This window comes from Carlito syrichta, unplaced genomic scaffold, assembly GCF_000164805.1.
Source record: "Carlito syrichta isolate Samal-C Ts95f unplaced genomic scaffold, Tarsius_syrichta-2.0.1 Scaffold302587, whole genome shotgun sequence".
In the NCBI taxonomy this organism is placed as follows: domain Eukaryota; kingdom Metazoa; phylum Chordata; class Mammalia; order Primates; family Tarsiidae; genus Carlito; species Carlito syrichta.
The window spans coordinates 1,007,672-1,028,233 of NW_007246683.1; the positions used below are offsets into that span (position 1 = coordinate 1,007,672).

A 20,562-nucleotide genomic window follows, 5' to 3' on the forward strand; every position below is an offset into this window, starting at 1 on the left:
GGAAGGATCGCCGGAGCCCAGCAGGTCGAGGCTGCGGTGGCCGGGAACGGCCACTGCACTCCAGTCTGGGCGACAGAGTGAGACTCCAACTCAAAAAAAATAAAAGAGAACTCTTGGGGCCAAATCTACCAAGGACAAAATGGCATTGCTAAAAACATACCACCAGTTTCATGGATGTTTCTGGCTTCGGAGTGTAGACTCATGAGAATAGAAATGCAGATGAGATAAAGAAGCAGAGGCTGTTTTGAGCCCAGTAAGAAAGGCCAGAAGGATGGAAGGGATGGAAGGGATGAAGGTTGTTAATCTGGGTTCTTTGGTGTGCGCATCGGAGAAGAGGGGACTTTCCAAAGCAGGGGCAACCACAGAGGGAAGGTCGCTGGCCACGATCCCAGCAAGCAGGTACATTCAACTCCACTAGCATGTGACTCCCCAGCCTGCAACCACTGCTCTCCATGGCTTGGCCAGCCTGGGGGCCTCTGGTTCCAGACCAGAGCCCGGAGTGGGACTTCCTTCCCTTGATCAGCCAGAACTCTCTCCATCTGTCCATCTCCTTTCCTGAGGCCTCTGCTCAGAATTTAGGGTGTCCATACCTCTAGCAAGGCACATGACATGGCACTACCTTCCAAAGGGACTGGAGAGAACCTTCTTAAAATGTAAGAAGGCAGCTTAGAGGCCCTTGAAATTCTGCTTCCTTCCAGGCTGCCTTGGGTGGGGAGTTAATCTCCAGGAGACAAGAGCGTGATAAATAACACAAGGTGGCGGGATTCAGTTTTGGGCCCAGGGTCAACACTTCTACCTCCCTAGTAGTATAGGAGGAGACTGAGTTTTCTTAAAAGTTATACAACCAGCTGAGCACAGTGGCTGACACCTGTAATCTCAGCACTTTGAGAGGCAGCGGCAGAGGCGGGAGGATTGCTTGATCCCAGGAATTTGAGACCAGCCTAGACGATAGAGCAAGACTTTGTCTCTACAAAAAATCAAAAAATTAACTGGGCACAGTGGCACACTCCTGTAGTCCCAGCTACTTGGGAGGTTGAGGCAGGAGGATCACTTGCGCCCCGAAGTTTGAGGCTGCAGTGAGCTGTGACTGTGCCACTGCATCCAGTCTGGACAACAAGAATGAGACCCTCGACTAAAGAAAAACGTTATACAACCACACGCTTGAGGGACAGAAGTTTGGAGCATGCCTGCTGCCGGGCTGGTGTATGCTGAGATGGAATTCTGATTGAGGCAGGACTCTCTGGGGTCAGTTTCTCCCTGACCAGGACTTACTCTTGGCTGGGGACAGCCACAGACAGGTGAGCGGGTATGGGCTTAGAGGCTTGAGAGCCAGTGGTCACATTTGTCTGCTGGAGGCTTTGGAGGCCTCCACAGTGAAGAGGACACCATGGCTCTCACCACTCTCGTTGCTCTCTCTCTCTTGGTGGTCAGAAGGTCTTAGTAGGGCACAGATGTCATTTAATTTTAAGGCCATCACAGTGCTCATCCAAGCTCCACCTGGTCCTCTGTGGGGGACACACGCTGAGGAGGCTGCTTAGCCCCTTGCCCCCAGTGTCTCCAAAGCTGTCCACCACAGGTCTCTCACCAGGCAACAGTGGAGACGCCCGGCAGGGAGCACTTGTCTGTGGCTGGGCCATTCCTAGTCTCTTTCTTGAGAACTCAGTACCGAAGTTCAGAGGAGAGATGATGTGTCTGCTCATGATGGATGGATCCCAAGAAAGCTTATAATCCCTCATCTGTAAGTCAGAAATCCAAAAAACTCTGAAAAGCATTCTCTTACATTTGTGGACAGCACATTTGGCAGCAAAACCTGCCTGGATTGACGTGAAACTCTTGGTACTGTCAGTATCTCCCTTAGCGAGGCTGTTCCCAGGCTATCTGGTAGAGTTATCCCTGTGTCTGACTATGAGATGCTTCCCTGGGATATCCCACTGGGATATTAATATTTGGTTAATGTACTGTTATTACCTTTTTAATACCCACAATGTTCTGAATTCTGAACCATATCTGGCCCCAAAGGGTCTGGACAAGGGATGTGGATTTATGCAAGTGGGCTGTGAGCTGCCCTATTAGCTTGTTCGTGGACAAGTGTGAGAAGCCAGTCTGCAGCAGATGCAGGAGAATATGACTACAAAGTGCAGGCTGCGGAGGCCACAGAGTGAGGGTCCAGGCATCTTCAGAGGTTCAGACCCCAGACCCTCATTCTGACCCTTGGGTCCTATGAGATCCTCTGCATCTTTGCAACAGCTTCCCTCTTTTTCATTGAGCAACTCTAGCCAGCTTGGCCAAGTTGAAGTCAGAGAGCCCTCGCCCTCACACTCTTCAGCCCCTCAGAGGCTCAGACCTGGAGGGGGTTCTGCCGTGCTGGGCAGGAGGAGCCGGGAATGCAAAAGCCCAGCCAGACACAGCCTTCGCCAAGCCTTCCGACACTTCAGTGGGCCCGTAGCCTGCTGGCCTGGGCAGAGAGGACTGAACTCTCAAAGGTTTCCACCTCAATGAGATTCCACGGGGAAAGCAGAAACAGGGTGGGTTTGGCAATGAGCCATCTCAATGGGTTTCTGTCTGAAGGCTTTTCCACTTAGATTTTCTAAGGAGAGTCTTTGTCTTCTTTTGGAGGTGGTATGGATTTGTGGTCCTGAATCCTCCCTTGGAAAATCTACCTCTGCAAGATTTCTTTTTTGTTATTATTATTATTTTTTTTTTTTGAGAAAAAATATAGCTTCCCCTTTCTTGAACTGTGTGTCACTCGCCAAAGAATTCCACAGCGATAGCAATGCTATGAATAGGGCAGTCATAATGGGCTTCAGAAGAGACTGGAGCCCAACCACAGGAATCGTTCCTATCATGGCTCAGCTAGAATTGTGCCTTTTATAAACCGAGCTTTGAGAGGAACACATAATCTGTATTCTCCCTCTGCCTTCTGAATTGGCCATTTATGATTTTGTTTTTACCCCTTGTGAAATGCTCCTTTAAAAAATGCTGGCTTCTGTTTACATTTGAGAGAGAAATGAAACCAAATATGCAAGAAGTCATGACAGTTCTACCCAGAGGAAGATGTGTCTTGCTATCCTTGTGAGGTTCCGAACTCGGGGTGTCTCCTTCAAAGGCAAAATACTTCCTGCCTGTTAGCTGTCCTTACCAAATAGGGCTGTGCATTTCAGACCAAAGGTGGTGGCGCTCTAGTGACAATTACTCATTACTGGAGCAGAAAGAAGCAAAAAGAGAGTGGATGAAAAGTAGCATTCTGAACCCAGTGAGCTCCCCAGAGAGCCTCACTGTGGGTGGAGGATCTGGATGGACACAAGTCTCAGTCACTGTGATGATAAGGTAACCAAAGAGCTCAACCATCCAAAAGTGGTTAGAAAGAAAACAGAAGTTTAATCTGGACTTGGAGAAATCTGTGGAAAAATAGACATTTAAGTGGGATTTCTGCATTGAAAAAATGAGGTAGGAGCACTGAAAACTGAAACAGGCAACCAAGGAAAGAATAACAACAACTTCATGTGCATAGTTGAGTAGAAGTGAAAAGGGTGAGTCTGGTTTAGACCTGACCTGTTTTGCCACTGCAGAGTGGCAGGGTGGGAGGGGGGGAGACAGGAAAGAGGTCTAATGACATCTTTATCTGGTATTCTGGGGACCGCTAAAGGTTCGGAAACAAGGCTGCTTCTCATCAGAACCAGCCACTGTGCTGGAAAAATGGGAGCTCTCTCTGGTGCTGTCTTGCTCCGGGTTAGGGGTCTAGATGTGCCTGACACAGGTGGGAGCCTCCAGTCAGATTCACAGCTCGGCAGAGAGAGGCCGGGGGGTGCATGTTCTTTTGGTGAGGGAGGTCTCCTCTCTCCCTTATCTACAGGGAAAGTTGAGGGCACAAAGGCAATGGTTTCTCTTGAATTCTGGCTAAGTGACAGTGCAGCCACATTAGACAGACCCCAAAGGTGGTGTTCCTTCTAAAAAAAAGGAGACTGTCTGGGGAGCTCCCCAATACTTTAGAATGAGTCTACAGCTGAGTGAGCTCTACGATTTAGAATACTTAGAACATATTGCTTTGCAGGTCAGCTCAAAACAGATGGGTCAGGTTGCTGGACTGAAAGTTGCAGATCTGAGGCCACGGTTTCTGTGATGTCTGGGCCTACCCTTGCACAGCTACACACATGTGAACTTGCGATAGCAGACTGTGGAATGTACATTTCAAAAGTTCTTCCCATCACAGAGAGGAAACCTAAGACCTGGCACTTGGAATGTCACTCTTCTGCAAAACACTTTCGAGGCTGTCTAAAAATCAGGTCTGGTTGCTTTAGCTCTTTTAAAGCTCTCTGACTCTGCATTCATGAAGTCATACTTTCTGTCTTCCTCGAGTACTGGAAGCCAGATGATAGCTGGCTCTTTTCCGTGAGTCAACCTAACTCCTCCGGAACTGGGGTCAGCTCCCGCCCCTGCCTCTTGTCAGCTGCAGGAGCTCAGACACATCCTGTAACCCTATCCCCTTTCATCTTCACAGCTTGTTTTGCATATTGAATGAGATGATGCATGTAGAGCTCACTTGTGCGTGGCACACAGTATGCTCAATAAATGAGACCAGATTGTCATCATAACACAAAGTCTTGTTTCCTAAAGAACAACTTTAGGTGGGGGGGTGGTTGTGGTGGGAACAAACCTGAAGCCTTGGAGTATCCTTATCTATAACAGACATCGAGAACCCTACATAGACATGACACACCACCTAGAACTGTATCAGCCACTGGAAGAGCTTGCAGCGGTCCAATGTGGCAGAGTCCCTTGACCTGGGAGCGAGCTCTTGGAAAGAAAATGTGACCTGTGCTTATTATCATCTTTCCCAAGTTGTAAACTGTTCTTGAAACTTCTCTCAACATGCCAGTCGAGGAGAAAGAGCCAAGCCAAAATGAACTAAGAAAAGCAACACAGGGAAACATCCATATTGGAAAGAGAAACAGCATACAAACACACATTTGCACGTACACGCATACATGGTCTTGCTCCTGCAGGGCCGCGCTTGCCTCCAAGTTTATCCTGGGTCCCTCTGCACACGGCACCAGGAGGCAGGCTGCCAGCACACCTACCTCGCTGTGCATGAGGGTGCAGAACGCATCTGGCCTGCTGCCTGTCTCGACAGCTGCTGTCAAGAGATCCCAGAGAGATGGGTCATTCAAGGCCAACCTCACTGCTTAAGAAGTGGGGCCACAGCTGACATGGGTAGGGGACTAGAGTGTCCTGTTAGGTCGATGTGGGAGTGAGGGTGCCCTGTGGAATTCCCTAGGTGGCTTTTATGTTCTCAGGGGAGTAGAGAAGGAGGCTACCGTGCAAGGACATGCCATATGCCTTTACCATCCACCACCACGGCTGTCAGCAGGCCCTTCTTCTTGCTGCTCAGCCGGTCGTGTGCCTGGCACTGCTGGTCCCGGAAGCTGGGCAGACCCTTGGAGCAGGGCAGGTTCTCGCAGACTGCATGCTCCACACTGGCACCCAGGCAGTGTGTGCCTCCAGGCCCGGGGCTAGAAGGAAGAAGGCCAGCATTAGCCAGAGGATGCTGTAGAATAGCAGGAGTGCTCTGTTTTTGTTTCTCTTGCCTGGAGGAGGAAGGGCAAGGCAAGGCTTCCAAAGCAACCTCCTCTGCTATTACAGACCACCTCTCTGCTATCACAACCCCATGCTGATGGCACGTATAAATGAGATACACAGAAAGACGTATCCAAAAACTGTACATCAAGGTCATCTGGAAATAGAATGCAGATCAGTTCAGCAAGATCCACAGATTTTCTTTCATCTGAACTTAAAATTTGGCTATGGATAGCACTGAAGACCCAAGGGACATTTTTGGTGTGTGTGTGTGTGTGTGTGTGTGTGTGTGTGTGTGTGTGTGTGTGTGTGTTTTGGGTGGTATTCTCTGAAATGAAGACCTTTTAAATGACTCCTAGGTGTCATTTTTTCAGGATGAGTAAATAGCTCTTATTTACTTTGTAATGAAAAGAATAAGAATGATGAGTTCATGCACTCATGGACTTTGGGTAGAGACCAGTTAGATTCCAGCTGTGCCACATTTATCTGAGCGAGTATGAGACCATACACAATCAATGTTGTGGTCTTGGTCCTACACACTCTGTGCTTAGACTGGGGTTTTAAGCCATTCTGGAGACTCAGGCCATGTTCACTGGCCAAGTTCATGCATGGGAAGGTCTGACTGGCTGAAGCTTGGCTCTTCCCTGAGGCCCCAGAGTGTCCTTGGAGGACTCTGACCTGGGCAAACTCAATGGTTCCATTCAGTTCCATTATGCCAAAGATCAAATAAGATTTCTTGTCCCCCACTCCTCCTCTTATACTTTTTACTGAAATCCCGCATGAGAGAAAAAGGCACAAATCCCAACTGTTCTGCTCAGTGAGTTTGCACAAACTGTGCATACTTATTGGCAGGGTGGCATTTTGACACTTTAACCATTAGGGCATTTCTTTTACTCCCTTTGCCATTTCTCATGTTCAGACAGCAAGACGAACCTGCAACCATTGCATTATGGGAGAGAGAGAACAGAAAACTTCAGGTTTTTGTGTCATGAAGGTCTACACAAACAGTTGACAGACTTTTTCTGTAAAGGGTCAGAGAGTGAATATTTTTGGTTTTGTGGGCCACAGTCTCTGTTCCAACTACTCATTTCTGCCACTGTAACACAAAAGCAACCAGAGACAACTTGTAAAAAAAAAAAAAATGGGTGTGGCAAGCCTATTTTAATAAAATTTTATTTAAAAAAAACAATAGATGACAAGCCAGATTTGGTCCATGGGTCATAGTTTAACACTCACTGGTCTACACAGATACCTTGGAGAAAACATCCTGAGTAGAAAGAAAGGCTCCCTTTACCTCATGTACACCAGAAAACTATTCCCTCCCTGGGAGTGGAGGAGGCCTGAGGAGATTATATACACTGGTGACTCCATAGTAGAGCCTTGAGTTCTGGTCTCCAAGATATGTCCAAGTTAGGAAATGGCTAAATCCTCACAATGTGTATGGGCTCTTAGAACAGAGGGACCTTGTGTTCTGTTTCCTGTCTAGAAGACCAGGAAGACAGCTAACTTAAGAGAAATGATCGTGTGATATGTTTAGGTAGACAGAGCTTCAGACAGCCTCTCCAAGAATTTTTGGCCCAGGAACCAGGTACGAACAGAATGAATGGATTCCTGTGCCACAAAACACAGTGTGGAAGGAGTAGAGAGGCTCTGGTTCCAAAGACCATGTAGGCCAGAAGGAGAAACATCACTATGGCAACAGGTGAGTCTCCACGACCAGGACCAGAGAAGGGATGAGTGATGCGGCAGATGCCATATAACAAGATGTCACAAGTTGAACTGTGCTCCCCTCAAAATGCACATGTTGAAGCCCTAAACTCCAGGACCTTATTTGGAATAGGGCCATTGTACTGCAGGTATAATTAGTTAAGATGAAGTCACACTAGAAGGTGAAGCCCCTAATCCAATATGAAGTATCCATATAAAAAAGGGTAACCTGGAGACACACACACAGGGAGAACACCATGAGAAACTGAAAGCAGAAAAAAGAAGGTCAAACACTGTCAATAAACCACCAGGTGACAGGAGAGGGGCTAGGAGCAGATTCTCCCTCACAGCCCTCAGGAGGAACCAACTCTGCTGACACCTTGATCTCAGACTTCCAACCTCCAGGGCTGTGAGAAAATAACTTTCTGTTGTTTAAATCCCCAGTCTATGTTACTTTGCTAAGGCAGCCCTGCGAAACTAATACACCACATGCCACAGGGACCAGATGCAGCCTCACGGAACTTAGATGCAGCCTTGGGAATAGTGGGGCAAAGTCTGAAGTGACTAGGGAGTTTAAAAATACAAATTAGGTTGGCTTTTATGAGAATAAAGGAAGCTACGTTTCTATACACCTTAGGATATGGACTGCGATTTGTGCACATCAGGCACTTAACTTCCTAAGTTGTCATTGAACTTCATTTTACCTTCAGTTTCATCCCTTTCCAGAAACCAATTTCTCCAGTTTTTTTCTTTGTCTTAAGTTGGGCTCTCACCCTGTCACCCAGGCTGAAGTATAGTGATATGATCATGGCTCACTGCAGCCTTGACCTCCTGGGCTCAGGTTATTCATCTGCCTCAGCCTCCCAAGTAGCTGGGACTACAGGCATGTGCCACCATGCCCAGTTAGTTTTTTGACTTAATTTCTCCAGTTTTACATTTGACTGACTCACATACCCCAGCTCCTTTCATGACTGACCGTGGGTAGGTGGAGAGGAGACTAGTCATGACATAAGAGAGACAGACCCAGGAGAAAGTGGGACCAAGGTGGCAGCTCATAGTATATGACATGTGCTTTGGCAAGCCGCCCTCTAGATCCACCATGCTGCTGCTTCTTCCTCTCTAGCTTTTTCACATAGACAAGTCTCCTTTCAGCTCCTTATCTAGCCCACTGCCCCACTGTCCCCACTTCCTAATTCCCTGCCCATCCCTGAAGTCACCTCCACCCTGGAACCTAGTTTTCTTTCCTGCCTAGAGCCTCTCCTCATCGTGCTGGGGTCTCTGCTGCTTATCATCAACCCTGTGAAATGCAGAGCTCTTTCCTCCTGTTCCTCTGCAGCTTCCAGCAGAGACCCTTGTGCAGGATAGTCTTTAATAAACAGTAGTTAGACTGAACTGAACTGTATAATTAGAGCCTATCTTAAAATGACTGAGAGAGAATGATGTCAGGAAAGACAGAGTAGTAGGAAACACCAGGAATCTCTCTCTCCACCTAGGAAACAACTGTACTGGCAAAAACTGTCTGAAATAATTACTTTGGAGTCTACTTGACCTCAAAATGGAGTCTACTTGAAAGCTTGGCTGATAAACTGCAGTTAATTCTGGCCAATTTCAGTCTTTAGTGTGGTGGCAGCTACTGGCCACCCTTTACTCCCCACCCTGGTGTGGACTGCTGGAGCCAGAGTGGGCAATACGAATCCTATCTTCCAGATTTTGTGTTCTGACATTGTTGCAACCCTCACCATGTAAAGTGGTTTCTGGGAGATTTTAAAGAACAGCACTTCTCTCCCTTTCCCCCTTTTTGGAGCCAGACATTTAAGTATTAAGTCATTTAAAAGCAATTGTATATCCAGGAGAACTTAGAAAACTATCAGGCATGGCCAGGAAAAGATCCAGGCTCAAAAAGACCTGAAGATTTCACTGGCACAGAGATCTCATCAATCATAAAACAAAAACCAAACCAAACAACCCAGCAAACCCTGGGGAAGGGGGAGAACCTTTCTCCAGAGTAACCATACAGAGGGTGTCAAAAAATTGTATACAAATTTTAAGAAAGGAAAAAATATCTGTAAATTGTAATACTCAATATACACCAATAACAAAAGATGAATAAAAGTCACGTTTGACTTCTGCAATTACAAGAGGTGATCAAAGTGGTTACCATCAGTACCCAGACACTTCTGATTATGGCAAACTAGTACTTGACTAATGTTGACCAAGGTGTTTACTTGTATCATTGTGCATGCTGTTTCAGTTTCTTCCCAAAGCATCACCAGTGTAGCCAGTTTTCTATAGTATATCACATCCTTTAAGGTGCCTCATAGGTGGAAGTCAAGTAGTGTTAAGTCAGAAGAACATGGAGGATACTCAACTGCACCTCATTGTCCTATCCATTTTCTGCCAATTTCTTTCAAAGTTCTGCCTGTTACCTGGTATGTTAGTATTCATTTGATTAACACCATCTTTTGAGTGAATGTTCTACTATATATTGCTACTGTAACTCAATTCAACTTCGAAAAGTAATACATATATAATATCCCTTAAAATCTGAATATGTATTTTTGGCACTCCTGGTATTATAAGAGTCAAATGTCTAGTTTTCAACAAAAGCATCCCAGAAAACAGAATGGAATGGCTCATTCAAAGGAACAAAATATATCAGCAAAAGCTGTCCCTGAGGAAACCCAAATGTTGGACTTACTAGACAAAGACTTTAAAACAACTGTCTAAAGGTGCTTAAGAGCCAAAGGAAGACATAGACAGGAAGACAACATATGAACAAAAAGAGAATATCAACAAAGAGACAAATTATAAAAAGGAAACAAAAATAAATTTTGAAGTTGAAAGGTACAATAACCGCAATGAAAAATCCACCAGATGAGTTCAGAACAGATTTTACCAGGCAGAAGAAAGAATCAGCAAGCTTGAATATAGGACAATTGAAATTACTGAGCCTGAGAAGTAAAAAGAATAAAGAAAGTAAAAAGAGAGGACCTGTGTATTAGTTGATTTTGCTTGCTATAAAGAAATACTTGAAGCTGGGTAATTTGTTTAAAAAAAAAAAGTTGACTTAACTCACAGTTCTGCATGGCACACTGGTATCTGCTTAACTTCTGGTTGAGGCCTCAGGAAGCTTTTTTTCATGGTGGAAGGCACAGAGATCCAGAAAGCTACATGGCAAGAACAGGAGCAAGAGGAGGAGGAGGAAGAAAAGGTGGTGGTACCTAGTGGGAGGTGCTTGGGTCACTGGGGCAGATCCTTCATGAATGACTTGCTGAAGTTCTCATAGTAATGAGTGAGTTCTACATCCTTTAGTTCATCTGAGTTGGTTGTTTAAAAGAGCCTTGCACCTCTCTCTCTCTTTCTGTCTCTCTCACTTTTCTCACAGTGTGACACATCTGCTCCCTCTCCACCTTCTGCCATGATTTTAAGCTTCCTGAGGAATCATCAGAATCAGATGGTAGTGTCATGCACAACCATGAGCCAAATAAATCTTTTTTATTTATAAGTTACCCAGCCTCAGGTATTTCTTTATAGCCATGCAAAAGCTATTAATTCAGACACCCTCAAGTGGACCAGTGTACACATTAAGGAAGTCTCAGAAGGAGAAGAGAGAAAGAGGTAGGAGATTATTTGAAGAAATAATTGCTAAAAACTTTTAAAATTTGAAGAGACACGTGGGCCTACAAATCTAAGAAGCTCAATAAACTCCAAGATAAACATTGAGCCCCACACAAAGACACATTATAATTAAACTGTTGGAAAACAAAGAGAATCTTAAAGCACCAAGAGAGAAGTGATACAACACATACAAGGGACCTTGAATAAGATTATCAGCTGATATCTCATCAGAAATCTTGGAGGCCAAAAGGTCAGTTGATATATTCAAAGTGTTAAAAGAACAAAACTGTCAACCAAGAACTCTATATCCACATAACTGTACTTACAAAATGAAGAAGAAATGAAGATATTCTCAAATATGCAAAATTTGAGAAAGTTTGTTACCACAAGACCTGAATTATGAGAAATGCTAAAAAGGAGTCCTTCAAGTTCACATGAAAGGATACCAGATGGTAACTTGAAGCCATATGAAGAACTGAAGATCTCTAGTCAAGTAAGCATAATGATAAGCTTTGTTCATATAAGGTACTAGAGAGACATTGGAGGAGGAACAGGCTTTGTTCCCTGGTTTTGGTATGTGATTTCTCAGCATGCTCCTATGGTGGCCTTGATTGCATGCCACCTCTCCTTGAGCAGTATCCTACTGTATCCAAAAGGAGAGCTTCCAAGCACATCAACCTTTCGGGCAGATTCCCATCCCAGTCTTAAGATACAGTTTCTCCCCTTGGACACCTTCCCCTGATACCCTAAGTGTGGATTCCCAGTGAGTTCCACCTGCCCAGACCTCCACAAACCTCTCCATCATCCAGTATGCCCCAGGTACACCTTCTCCAACAAGGTCCAAGGAATTTCATCGCTTGATGTGTTTGTGGGGTTGCTCTCATCCAGATTTGTTCCTTCCTTGAGTGCTCTGCCTCAGACCTGAAGACATTGGTTACTCCCTATATCTGCTTTTCTGGTATTCTTTAGAGTTCTCTTTGCCTCTTACTAGCCACTTTCCCTTACTCCAATTACTACATCTGTCACAGCTGGTTCTTCTTGATAGTAAACATTTCCTGATTTTTAAAAAATGACTGAAATAATCGGCTTTTTCAGTTTTCCTTTGAGTCACTATTTTGAACATGGGAAAGGAAAGAAGTAACCCAGTAGCTAGTATGATTTGTTACCTAAATGATCCCAGCACTGCCATGTGGCAGGACCCTAAATATGGCCACTCATTCTTCATGACTGTCTCTATAACACAGATTAAATATCTAGAGTAACCACAACATCACTAAGAACCTCCTACATGTACAGTTGATCCTTAAACAATGTAGGAATTAGGGAGTGCTAACCTCCAATGCAGTAAAAAAGTCCACATATAACTTTTGACTCCTCCAAAGCTTAACTACTAATAGTCTAGTTGGCCTCACCAATAACATAAATAGTTGATGAACACATATTTTGTATGTTAGATGTATTATTTACTGTATTCTTACAGTGAAGTCAGCTAGAGAAAAATGTTATTAAGAAAATCATACGGAAGAGAAAATATATTTACTTTTCATTATGTGGACAGGGCTCATCATAGAGATCTTTATCCTCATCATCTTTACAATGAGTAGGCAGAGGAGGAGGAACTGGAGTTGATCTTGCTATCTCAGGGATGATAGAGGCAGAAGAAAACCCATGTATAAGTGAACCCATGCAGTTCAAACCCATGTTGTTCAAGGGTCAACTGTATGTTGGATCTGAGGCAACAAGAAAGAGGCACCCTCTATCCATGGCACAGAGAAGACAGAAGAAGGATCTTTGTAGGGGAGGATGTGGCTATCAGGGAGGCCCACTGATGGCCTGCTGACAGAGGTTCTGTGGGAGAACTCAAAGGAGGGGTACAACTTTATCAAGGACCTGAGGACTCGGGGTCACCGAGGACTTGGGGAGAAACTTCAAGGAAAGAGGAACTTTCACTTAAACAGTGATCATAAAGCAGCTGACGTTCCCAGAGAGCTTGCACTTTGGCGGCCATTTAAAACCATTATCTTATTAAGTCCACACAGAGAATCAGAAGGGATCCCTGACTGCGTCCTTCAGATGAGGAAACCAAAATAAGTGCTCAGCTGGTAAGAAGTGAAGACAAGGAACGAAATGTACAAGAGCTCCTGGATCCGGAAGGAGAACGCTGTCCTGCTTCTGGAAGGGGACTGCGCACTGGTCGCCAGAGGCCTGAAAGGACAGCCTGACTCACTGACACAGTTATCTGGGGTGTGATAAGTTTTTAAGCTGCATCTCTTATATGAAGCCACAATTTCTAGTTTTACTCTTTTAGGACTTTCTAAACACAAACAAAGTAATTGCTTAGATATATAAAACCAAATACCTCAAACAGGCACGTCACAAGAAAAGGACATCCAAATGGCTAATGAAGACATAAACAGATGCTCAGACTTAATTACCAGTGAAGGAAATGCAAATGCAGTCTCCAAGAGAGACTGCTACACACCCACCGGAATGGCCAAAATAGGAAAGACTGGCCTACAACACTGGGTGTTGGTGAAAACAGAAAACATGGGACAAGTGGAAACCCACCACGACTCACAGCAGTGGAGATGACACAGCCACTCTGCAAAGCTGCCAGGTGTTGTATGGTCACACACTAGGAACCAACAACTCTCCTCAAATGCATGGCCGCACTCACATGTACCTACACGTGTGCCCCAACACACGCTCTCAACCATGATGAGCACTATTGTGCATGCAGGGAGTTACACTCTTCTGTCTGTTCTACCTTCATAAATATGCTTAAAGTTAGGACTGGGGTAAGGTAGAGAGACTTTAGTGAGAAACTGAAAGTGTGAAGAGAAAGGTGAGTTCTACCCTAAGTCCTCGCCCAGGCTCCTGCAGGACAAGGACAGTCAAATGCAGAGGTGGGACACACAGTGCCTCCAGCAGACCCCAGCATAAAGCAGAGGGGCAGTAAAAATTTGCTGAGATGAACAGGATCACTCGGCGGGAGATCAGCTCCTTTTCTTTGGAGCAGATGAACAGGTAGAATTGAGGTAGGCTGAAAGAGAAAGATAGCACTTAATTTCTGCTTTGCTCTAGTAAGTGAAGATACATCAGGAGATAGTCACAACTAGGGCTGGCTTACCATCTAGAGACACAGTGCGCTCAGTGGAGAGCTGGCAATTCCAGTTCTGTCCCCTGCCCTGGTTGCCCCTGGCTCCATGAGCTCTGAGAAGTGAGCAGGGCAAAGCTGTAGTGTTTCAGAAGTGCTGCCGGGCTGCTAAGACACCCTCAGGACAGCAGATGTCCCAGCTTTAAGGCCTCCTCTGAAAAGTATCCAAGTAACACATGTAACTTACGCTGAAAAGCAGAAGACTTGGATTTTAAAAACTATCCATGTGAACACAGGTCGCTGGCACATTGAAAGCACACGGATGGGGTTTCACTGTGGAAACAAAACCCAATTACATGCATATAACCTCACTCCACCCGTCCTCCCACCGAGCCTCAGCAGGCTAGCTGCTTTCCTCTCCATTTCCGGTGCTCATGGGGCCACCCTGTGGGTGACCCTGCCACGTCCTGGCTCTGCACTCCACTCATCTGCCTGTCCTGCACCTGCTGGGACAGAGTTGGCTTTCACACAAGTGCATCTGAGCCTTTCCCTGCCCAAGCCTTCTATGGGGTACCAGAATGTGAATTACAGAAAAATTTCCTACTCTGTAGTCTTGGTTAACTCCCACCCACAGTGACACAAATTATGGCAGGGAAAGATGAACCTAAGAAGTTGGTTTAGAAACACGGATAGTCCCCAAGGCCTCCGTGTCAGCTGGCAAAAAATAAAAATTCCAATAGCTATAAAGACCAAGACTAAAAAGGGGGGGGTTCTCTTGCCAATATTTTTGGACAGTGAATAAACCAGCTGCAGAAGATGGGGAACAGAGCCAGGAATATAAAGTGAAGGGGGCGGAGAGAGGGCCGTGAGAGCATTCCAAGCCCAAGACACACACAGCAATGAGATTTGGACATCCTTGTGAAATATCAAGGCAGCAGGCCTGGTGATTTAAGGAGTGAGATGGGGAGAGGATGCTGTTTTGGTCAGAACTTGGCTCTGAGGCCTTGGTCAGCTGTGCTTTGTAACAATCACCACATCAGGCCCTCCTGCAGGAGCAGGCTGGAGACTATGGCCTGGACTTCATAAAACACATCTGTGTCTGTATCACTTTGAGAAGCACCTGAGATGGCTGCTAAGCCACCCACACAAGGCCTGCCCATCTCTTCCCATTCACCTGGGCTGGATCCATGAAGGTGAGAAACTTTGTAGAAAACTACAAATGAAGAAAGAACATGTTATTTCTGATCAGGACAGGAGATAGAGCTGCACTGTCACTGCAAAAGATTGGACAGACTCTCAAGGCGTAAATATTACAGGAGCAAAAAAGATATTGTTTCTCTCACTTGGGCTAAACAAGGCTTGTTACATGTTGGAGCTTGCTCTTGAGATGATGCTGAGTGCTCTAACTATGAGCTATAACCTCGCCGGGGGAAGGGTGAGCAAGAGTGACAGGTGGGCCTCATGTGGTTGTTCACAGCATCTGGGCCTCAGCAAGGTGACATCGTCCAAGGGCAGGAGGCCTACCTGGTGATCTGCCTTTTTGGCCTAATAATTTATGATGACCTTTGTGTTTTAGGGGAAATAATATTAGGGATGTGTTTTCTGGCACTGGAATTGCAGAGACTGCTTTTCTTGGGCAAGCACGCACCCAAGCAGTAAGGCAGTCAGCACCTGTTATGGAGTGGCTTCTTTGCCATAGGCACAAAGGAAGGCTGGCATCCAAATAGGTGGGGCCCATCCTGGACCTTCATGGAGCACAAGGGCCAGTGGGAAGGACCAAGTCAGAACACGTGTGCTAATATATCACAGTAATAACCAGTTGTTATAATGCCTGTTGTGTTAGGAAGAGATGCTGAGTCAAGCAGCACCCACTCTAAAAGAGTGTCGGGGACTAAGACATTAAAACCCGAAGTGGGGCAAAGGAAAGTCAGGGAGTAGGAAGAGAGCACTGATCGAGGTCCTGAGGTTAAAATCACAGTGGCTGAGGAGCAGAAAGAAGGCTTCGGGGAGAGAGCTGAATGATGACCCTTCTGCCTCCCAAAAGATGGACCCAGTTGGAACCTGTGCATGCCATCTTATTTGGAGAAAGGATCTTCTTGGCAGATGTAATTAAGTTGAGGATCTTGAGATGAGCTCATCCTGGATTAGAGTGGGCCCTAAATCCAGTGACAAGTGTCCTTCTGAGAAAAGAAAGTGTGAGAAGACACACAGGAAAGACAACACGTGAAGACAGAGGCAGAGATTGAAATGACATGTCTACAAGCCAAGGAAGGCCAAAGATTGCCGGCAGCCACCAGAGGCCAAGAGAGAGGCAGGAAATGAATTCACCTTTAGAGTTTCAAGAAGGAATAGAACCCACTGACACCCTACTTTTGGACTTCTGGTTTCCAGAAGTGGCTTCCAAACCCAGTCCACTACCAACTACCTGTGTAACCTTGGTTAAGTTACCTAACTTCTCTATGATTTGCTTTTTTTTCTTTTTCTGTATAATGGGGATAAAAAATAATGCCTCTCCCATAGGGCTGCATTCAATGATTTACTAGATAAATGTCTAAGGGCACTTGGCACATGAGAAGGGCCTTCTGCATTTGCCATTCTTATCATGACCAGATGTGGAGGAGAAAAGGACACACAAAGATGCCGCATGGACTCAGGGGCTTTGGACTCAAGCAGTGGAAATGGCGGTGTTATTTACCGAGAAGGGAGACGTGAGTTGGGCGGGGAAGTTACGGTTTAGAAAGGGTCCAGTTTGAAGCATCTATCAGAAAACCAAGGGATGTTGGTGAGACTGTGCCCCTGGGGGTGGGCAGGGATTTTATCTGTCTTTGCTGATCATCATAGGCCCGCATTTAGCAGAGTCTAGAGTTCAGGCCCGGCAAGGTTTACTGATGGCACTGTGTTGAAAAAACTACCAGGAAAGAGTGTGCAGGGTTGGAAGGAGTGAGAACGCCACATTCTCTTTCTGGTAGTTCCACCATGGACCTGCCCCAAGGGGTGCTGCTGAATTACAGAGCTCAGACATGAAGATGCATCAATGCCCATAACAATCTAATGTGCCGAGACCAACAAACCCTCAGTGCCCACGTGCAGCATCCCCACAAACACCCCCATTCCTCCAGGACCGCAAACAGGAAGAAGAGCAACAGGAGAGAAAATTCATGGCCACCGTGGTGAGGGACCTGATAAAGAAGAGGAATGAAGTACGATCTTTATGACATTTTGTAATTTCCAGAACAGCCTCTCTCCTGGGACCATTGGACCTGGAGGCATAGGGCGAGATCCCAGTACATGAAGTCCCATGGCAGGCCAGGCCAGAGTAGGTATGTTAACACAAGCTCTCTGAATGACGGGGGTCTTTAGAAGGCTCCCCTTGTAAATGCTCTGTGGTATCCCAGAACAACCATGGATGTACAGGGCAGGAGACAGGTGGGACAGTGGCCAGGGTCCAGCCAAACCAAGAAGCCACAAAGCTTTGGAAAGTCTCCTCTTCAGGTTGGGGGAGGGTCACCCTAGCTAATGTCATCCCCCAAAACAGACAACACTGGGTCCCTTAAAAGTTGTGACTACTGCATTTGTCTAGCATTGATAACATCCTACTCTTGTAAATGTTGCCCTCACCTAAACACACTCTACATGTGGACCATCTCAGGACACAGGGTCCATTGGGCATTTAGAGGCTCTGAGATCCTCCTCCTGTGATGTTTACTGGGTGTCACCTGTCATGGGATAACATGCATAATGTGCCAGAGGAGACCAGTCTTCAGCCAGGGTCCACCAGCTCCAGTCGCAAACACGGAGCACCCATGACTACCACAACCCCTGCAAATTTCTCTCTGCACTTCGCAAAGCTTTAGGCAGTCCAGGTCAACTGGTGTCACACCTGTTCTTCTGTTAGTGCTAATAACAAGAGGGACTGCTTGACTGCTTATTAAATACAGACCGCCAACCTTCTGGGCATTCCCATGAATTATCCCAAATTATAGATGAAGAGACAAGTAATAGCCATCAGAGCTATCAGGAGGTGTACTTGGGTTAGAAGACTTGTCTGTCCTGGTTTTGAAGCCTGGTTTTGCCCACTCTGCCATGTCAACTCCCTCTAGTGGGGGAAACTGAGGCCAGAGAACGGGGGGGGGGGTCTCCCTTGAGGTCACGTGACCAGTAACCAACAAAGCCAGGGCCAAATCTCAGTGTGACGAACTTAAACCCAAAGCTCTCTTCATAGGGCCAGAGATCCAACTATTAACTTCAACTGGAGTAATGTAAAAACTAAAACCACTCTCTATTAATTCTCACCATTTAGTGAAATAGGGTTTCTAATTATCTACCCATCTGTGCTTTAACTTAAGGCACTGCTCCTAACAGATTAAACATCTACTATGTGCCAGGCACTCTGTGGGTGCTAGAGGGAAACATTTTAATAAAACACAAACATAATATATGATGCCAGTTCTTACAGTATTACTGGAAAATATGGTGTTCCCGCCTAAACTGTGAGCACACGCTTTCCTTTAACCCAGAGGTTCCCAACTTTGGCTAGTCATTAGAATCACCTGGGGAAATATAACATCTAATTCCTGGGTGCCACCCCCACAGCCAATGACTGAATTGGGTTTGAGGTGCAGCCTGGGCATCAGGATTTTTAAACACAAGAGGTATTTGTTAACTGTTCATCCACAGGACTTAACTGCAGATATTTCTTTTTAGTCATGATTTACAACTTGCTCGTTTTCAAAACTGACCTGATACAACTACTGACACACAAGGCATAGAAACATTATTAAAGAAATAATGAAAAACAGGAAAATTCAAGAAGAAAAGGAAAAACCCTGTGGTGAAGGAATTATTATAATTGCACACAAAATCTATCCCAGAGTTTTCTGGAATGAATGTACAAAAGTGAACAAGAAGGGTTCCGGCGTCACTAGAGTTGATAAAAAGGCTCTCCTTGTAAATGCCCTGTGTGAGAGAGAGAGAAAGGGAAAAAAAGCAAAATCTTTTTTTCCTGTCAAATAGTTCTAGAAGGACCTGTGAACAATATTTGGGTGGACAATACAGCTGAAGCCAGATACTTTGTGACTCATGAATGACTAGGCTGCTCCCACATCAGCTAGCAGCCAATTTGAAGGTTGGCCTCTCTTTCCTGAAGGTCCCTGGACTTCCCAAGAGTGACCCTTGACTTCATAAACCATGAAACAGGTGAGGAGGAGGACTATAATACAGCTGTCTTGGAAAATCTCTCCATCAAGGTCCAGGCAAGGACTGAAGGAGCCAGTTCACTGCAGGATGTTACTGTGTCCATGTCAACACAAAGAGGTAGGTAAGCTGAGATGCTGTTTGACACACATGAGGCCCCTGCACCCCAGATCTTGGCTCAATTTCATTTTCCTTATCTTCTGATTCTCAGTAGAGACACAACCCTGCTTTGTGTGAGGCCGTGAGAGCTGTAGTTGGGAAACCCCAATCGTGGCATGCTTGGGAACGCCTGGTTGGGTGGACTTACGGGGGGTTGTCACATTTCCTCTGCCGGAAGCGGGCTCCCGTCCCACACGTCCGGCTGCACATGCTCCAAGTGCTCCATGGGCTCCAGTCTCCGTCCACGTGCTCTGGAATGGGCGTCTTGCTCACACACTCCCCAGCACGGCACCACTGAAACACAGCAGGGGGGCCAGGGCCCAGGCACTCAGCAGAGCTGCCACTCAAGCCCAGAGGCCTATGATTCCCTCCATGCCAAAAGCTTCCAGGTGACATAAGTTGATTTCTGAAATTTACATCAAAGTATGCTTACTCAATCTGCCACTAGTATTCCTCTGGGGTTCGAATTTTGCCATTAACTCCACATGGGATGTGCTCCATTGGGATTTTCTAAATTTCTAGGAAAAGGATTAATCTACATGGCTCAAGAAGAGACCTGAGCTTCTGCAAACCACTTAACATGGGTATGTTTCTCTCTGGAAGGTAGCACTTCCTGGTTCTGAGGTTTTAAACCTCAGAGCTGGGTTTGGTGCTCAGAGATGACATAGCCAGCTCCACCTTGGTGAACCTTGGTTCTTTCTGAGGATAACAGGAAGCCAATCCTCTAAATCAGGATTTCCCAAAGTGCATGGCATGGACACTGGGGCACAAGATGTGATTTAGTGGTTCCCAATCACAGGATCACAATGGAACATTACTTCCTCTTTAATCCTCTTTCAATCCTTGCACTAAGACTATGGAGAAAGTCCCTGCACCTGCTGGTCCCCAATGTCTCTCCTCTGTAACACACACCCATGGCTCCTGCTCTCTTAACATCTAGCTGGAACTGGATAACACTATTCTCATCAAATTCATTTATGACAGCCTTTTGTATATGCAGGTGATACTGTTTTTCCATTTAAAGTATACTGATCATTTTCCTTTTAAGTAAATTCACTCACGTGACAAGAGGAATTAATCTACTGAAAACATCAAGTAAGTGATTCTTACATAAGAAAAAAAGTGAGGTGACACAGGTGACTTCTGTGCCCAGAGTGGGTTCTGTGATCATTTCTGTGGTGCCTAGGGATGTTTTGGGGACTCCTGAGCACAGA

The 20,562-nt window shown here is 45.8% G+C and overlaps 1 protein-coding gene across 1 annotated transcript in view; it reads right to left on the reverse strand.

Moving 5' to 3' along the window:
- The window catches only part of ADAMTS17 (ADAM metallopeptidase with thrombospondin type 1 motif 17), a 167,205-nt gene that overhangs the window by 112,447 nt on the left and 34,196 nt on the right, over positions 1–20,562 (reverse strand). The window contains exons 6-7 of the mRNA XM_021711794.1: positions 19,497–19,642; positions 5,344–5,510 (exon numbers count right to left, since the gene is read on the reverse strand). Of these exons, the coding sequence (XP_021567469.1) occupies positions 5,344–5,510; positions 19,497–19,642 (313 nt within the window). The remainder of the gene's footprint in view (positions 1–5,343; positions 5,511–19,496; positions 19,643–20,562) is intronic.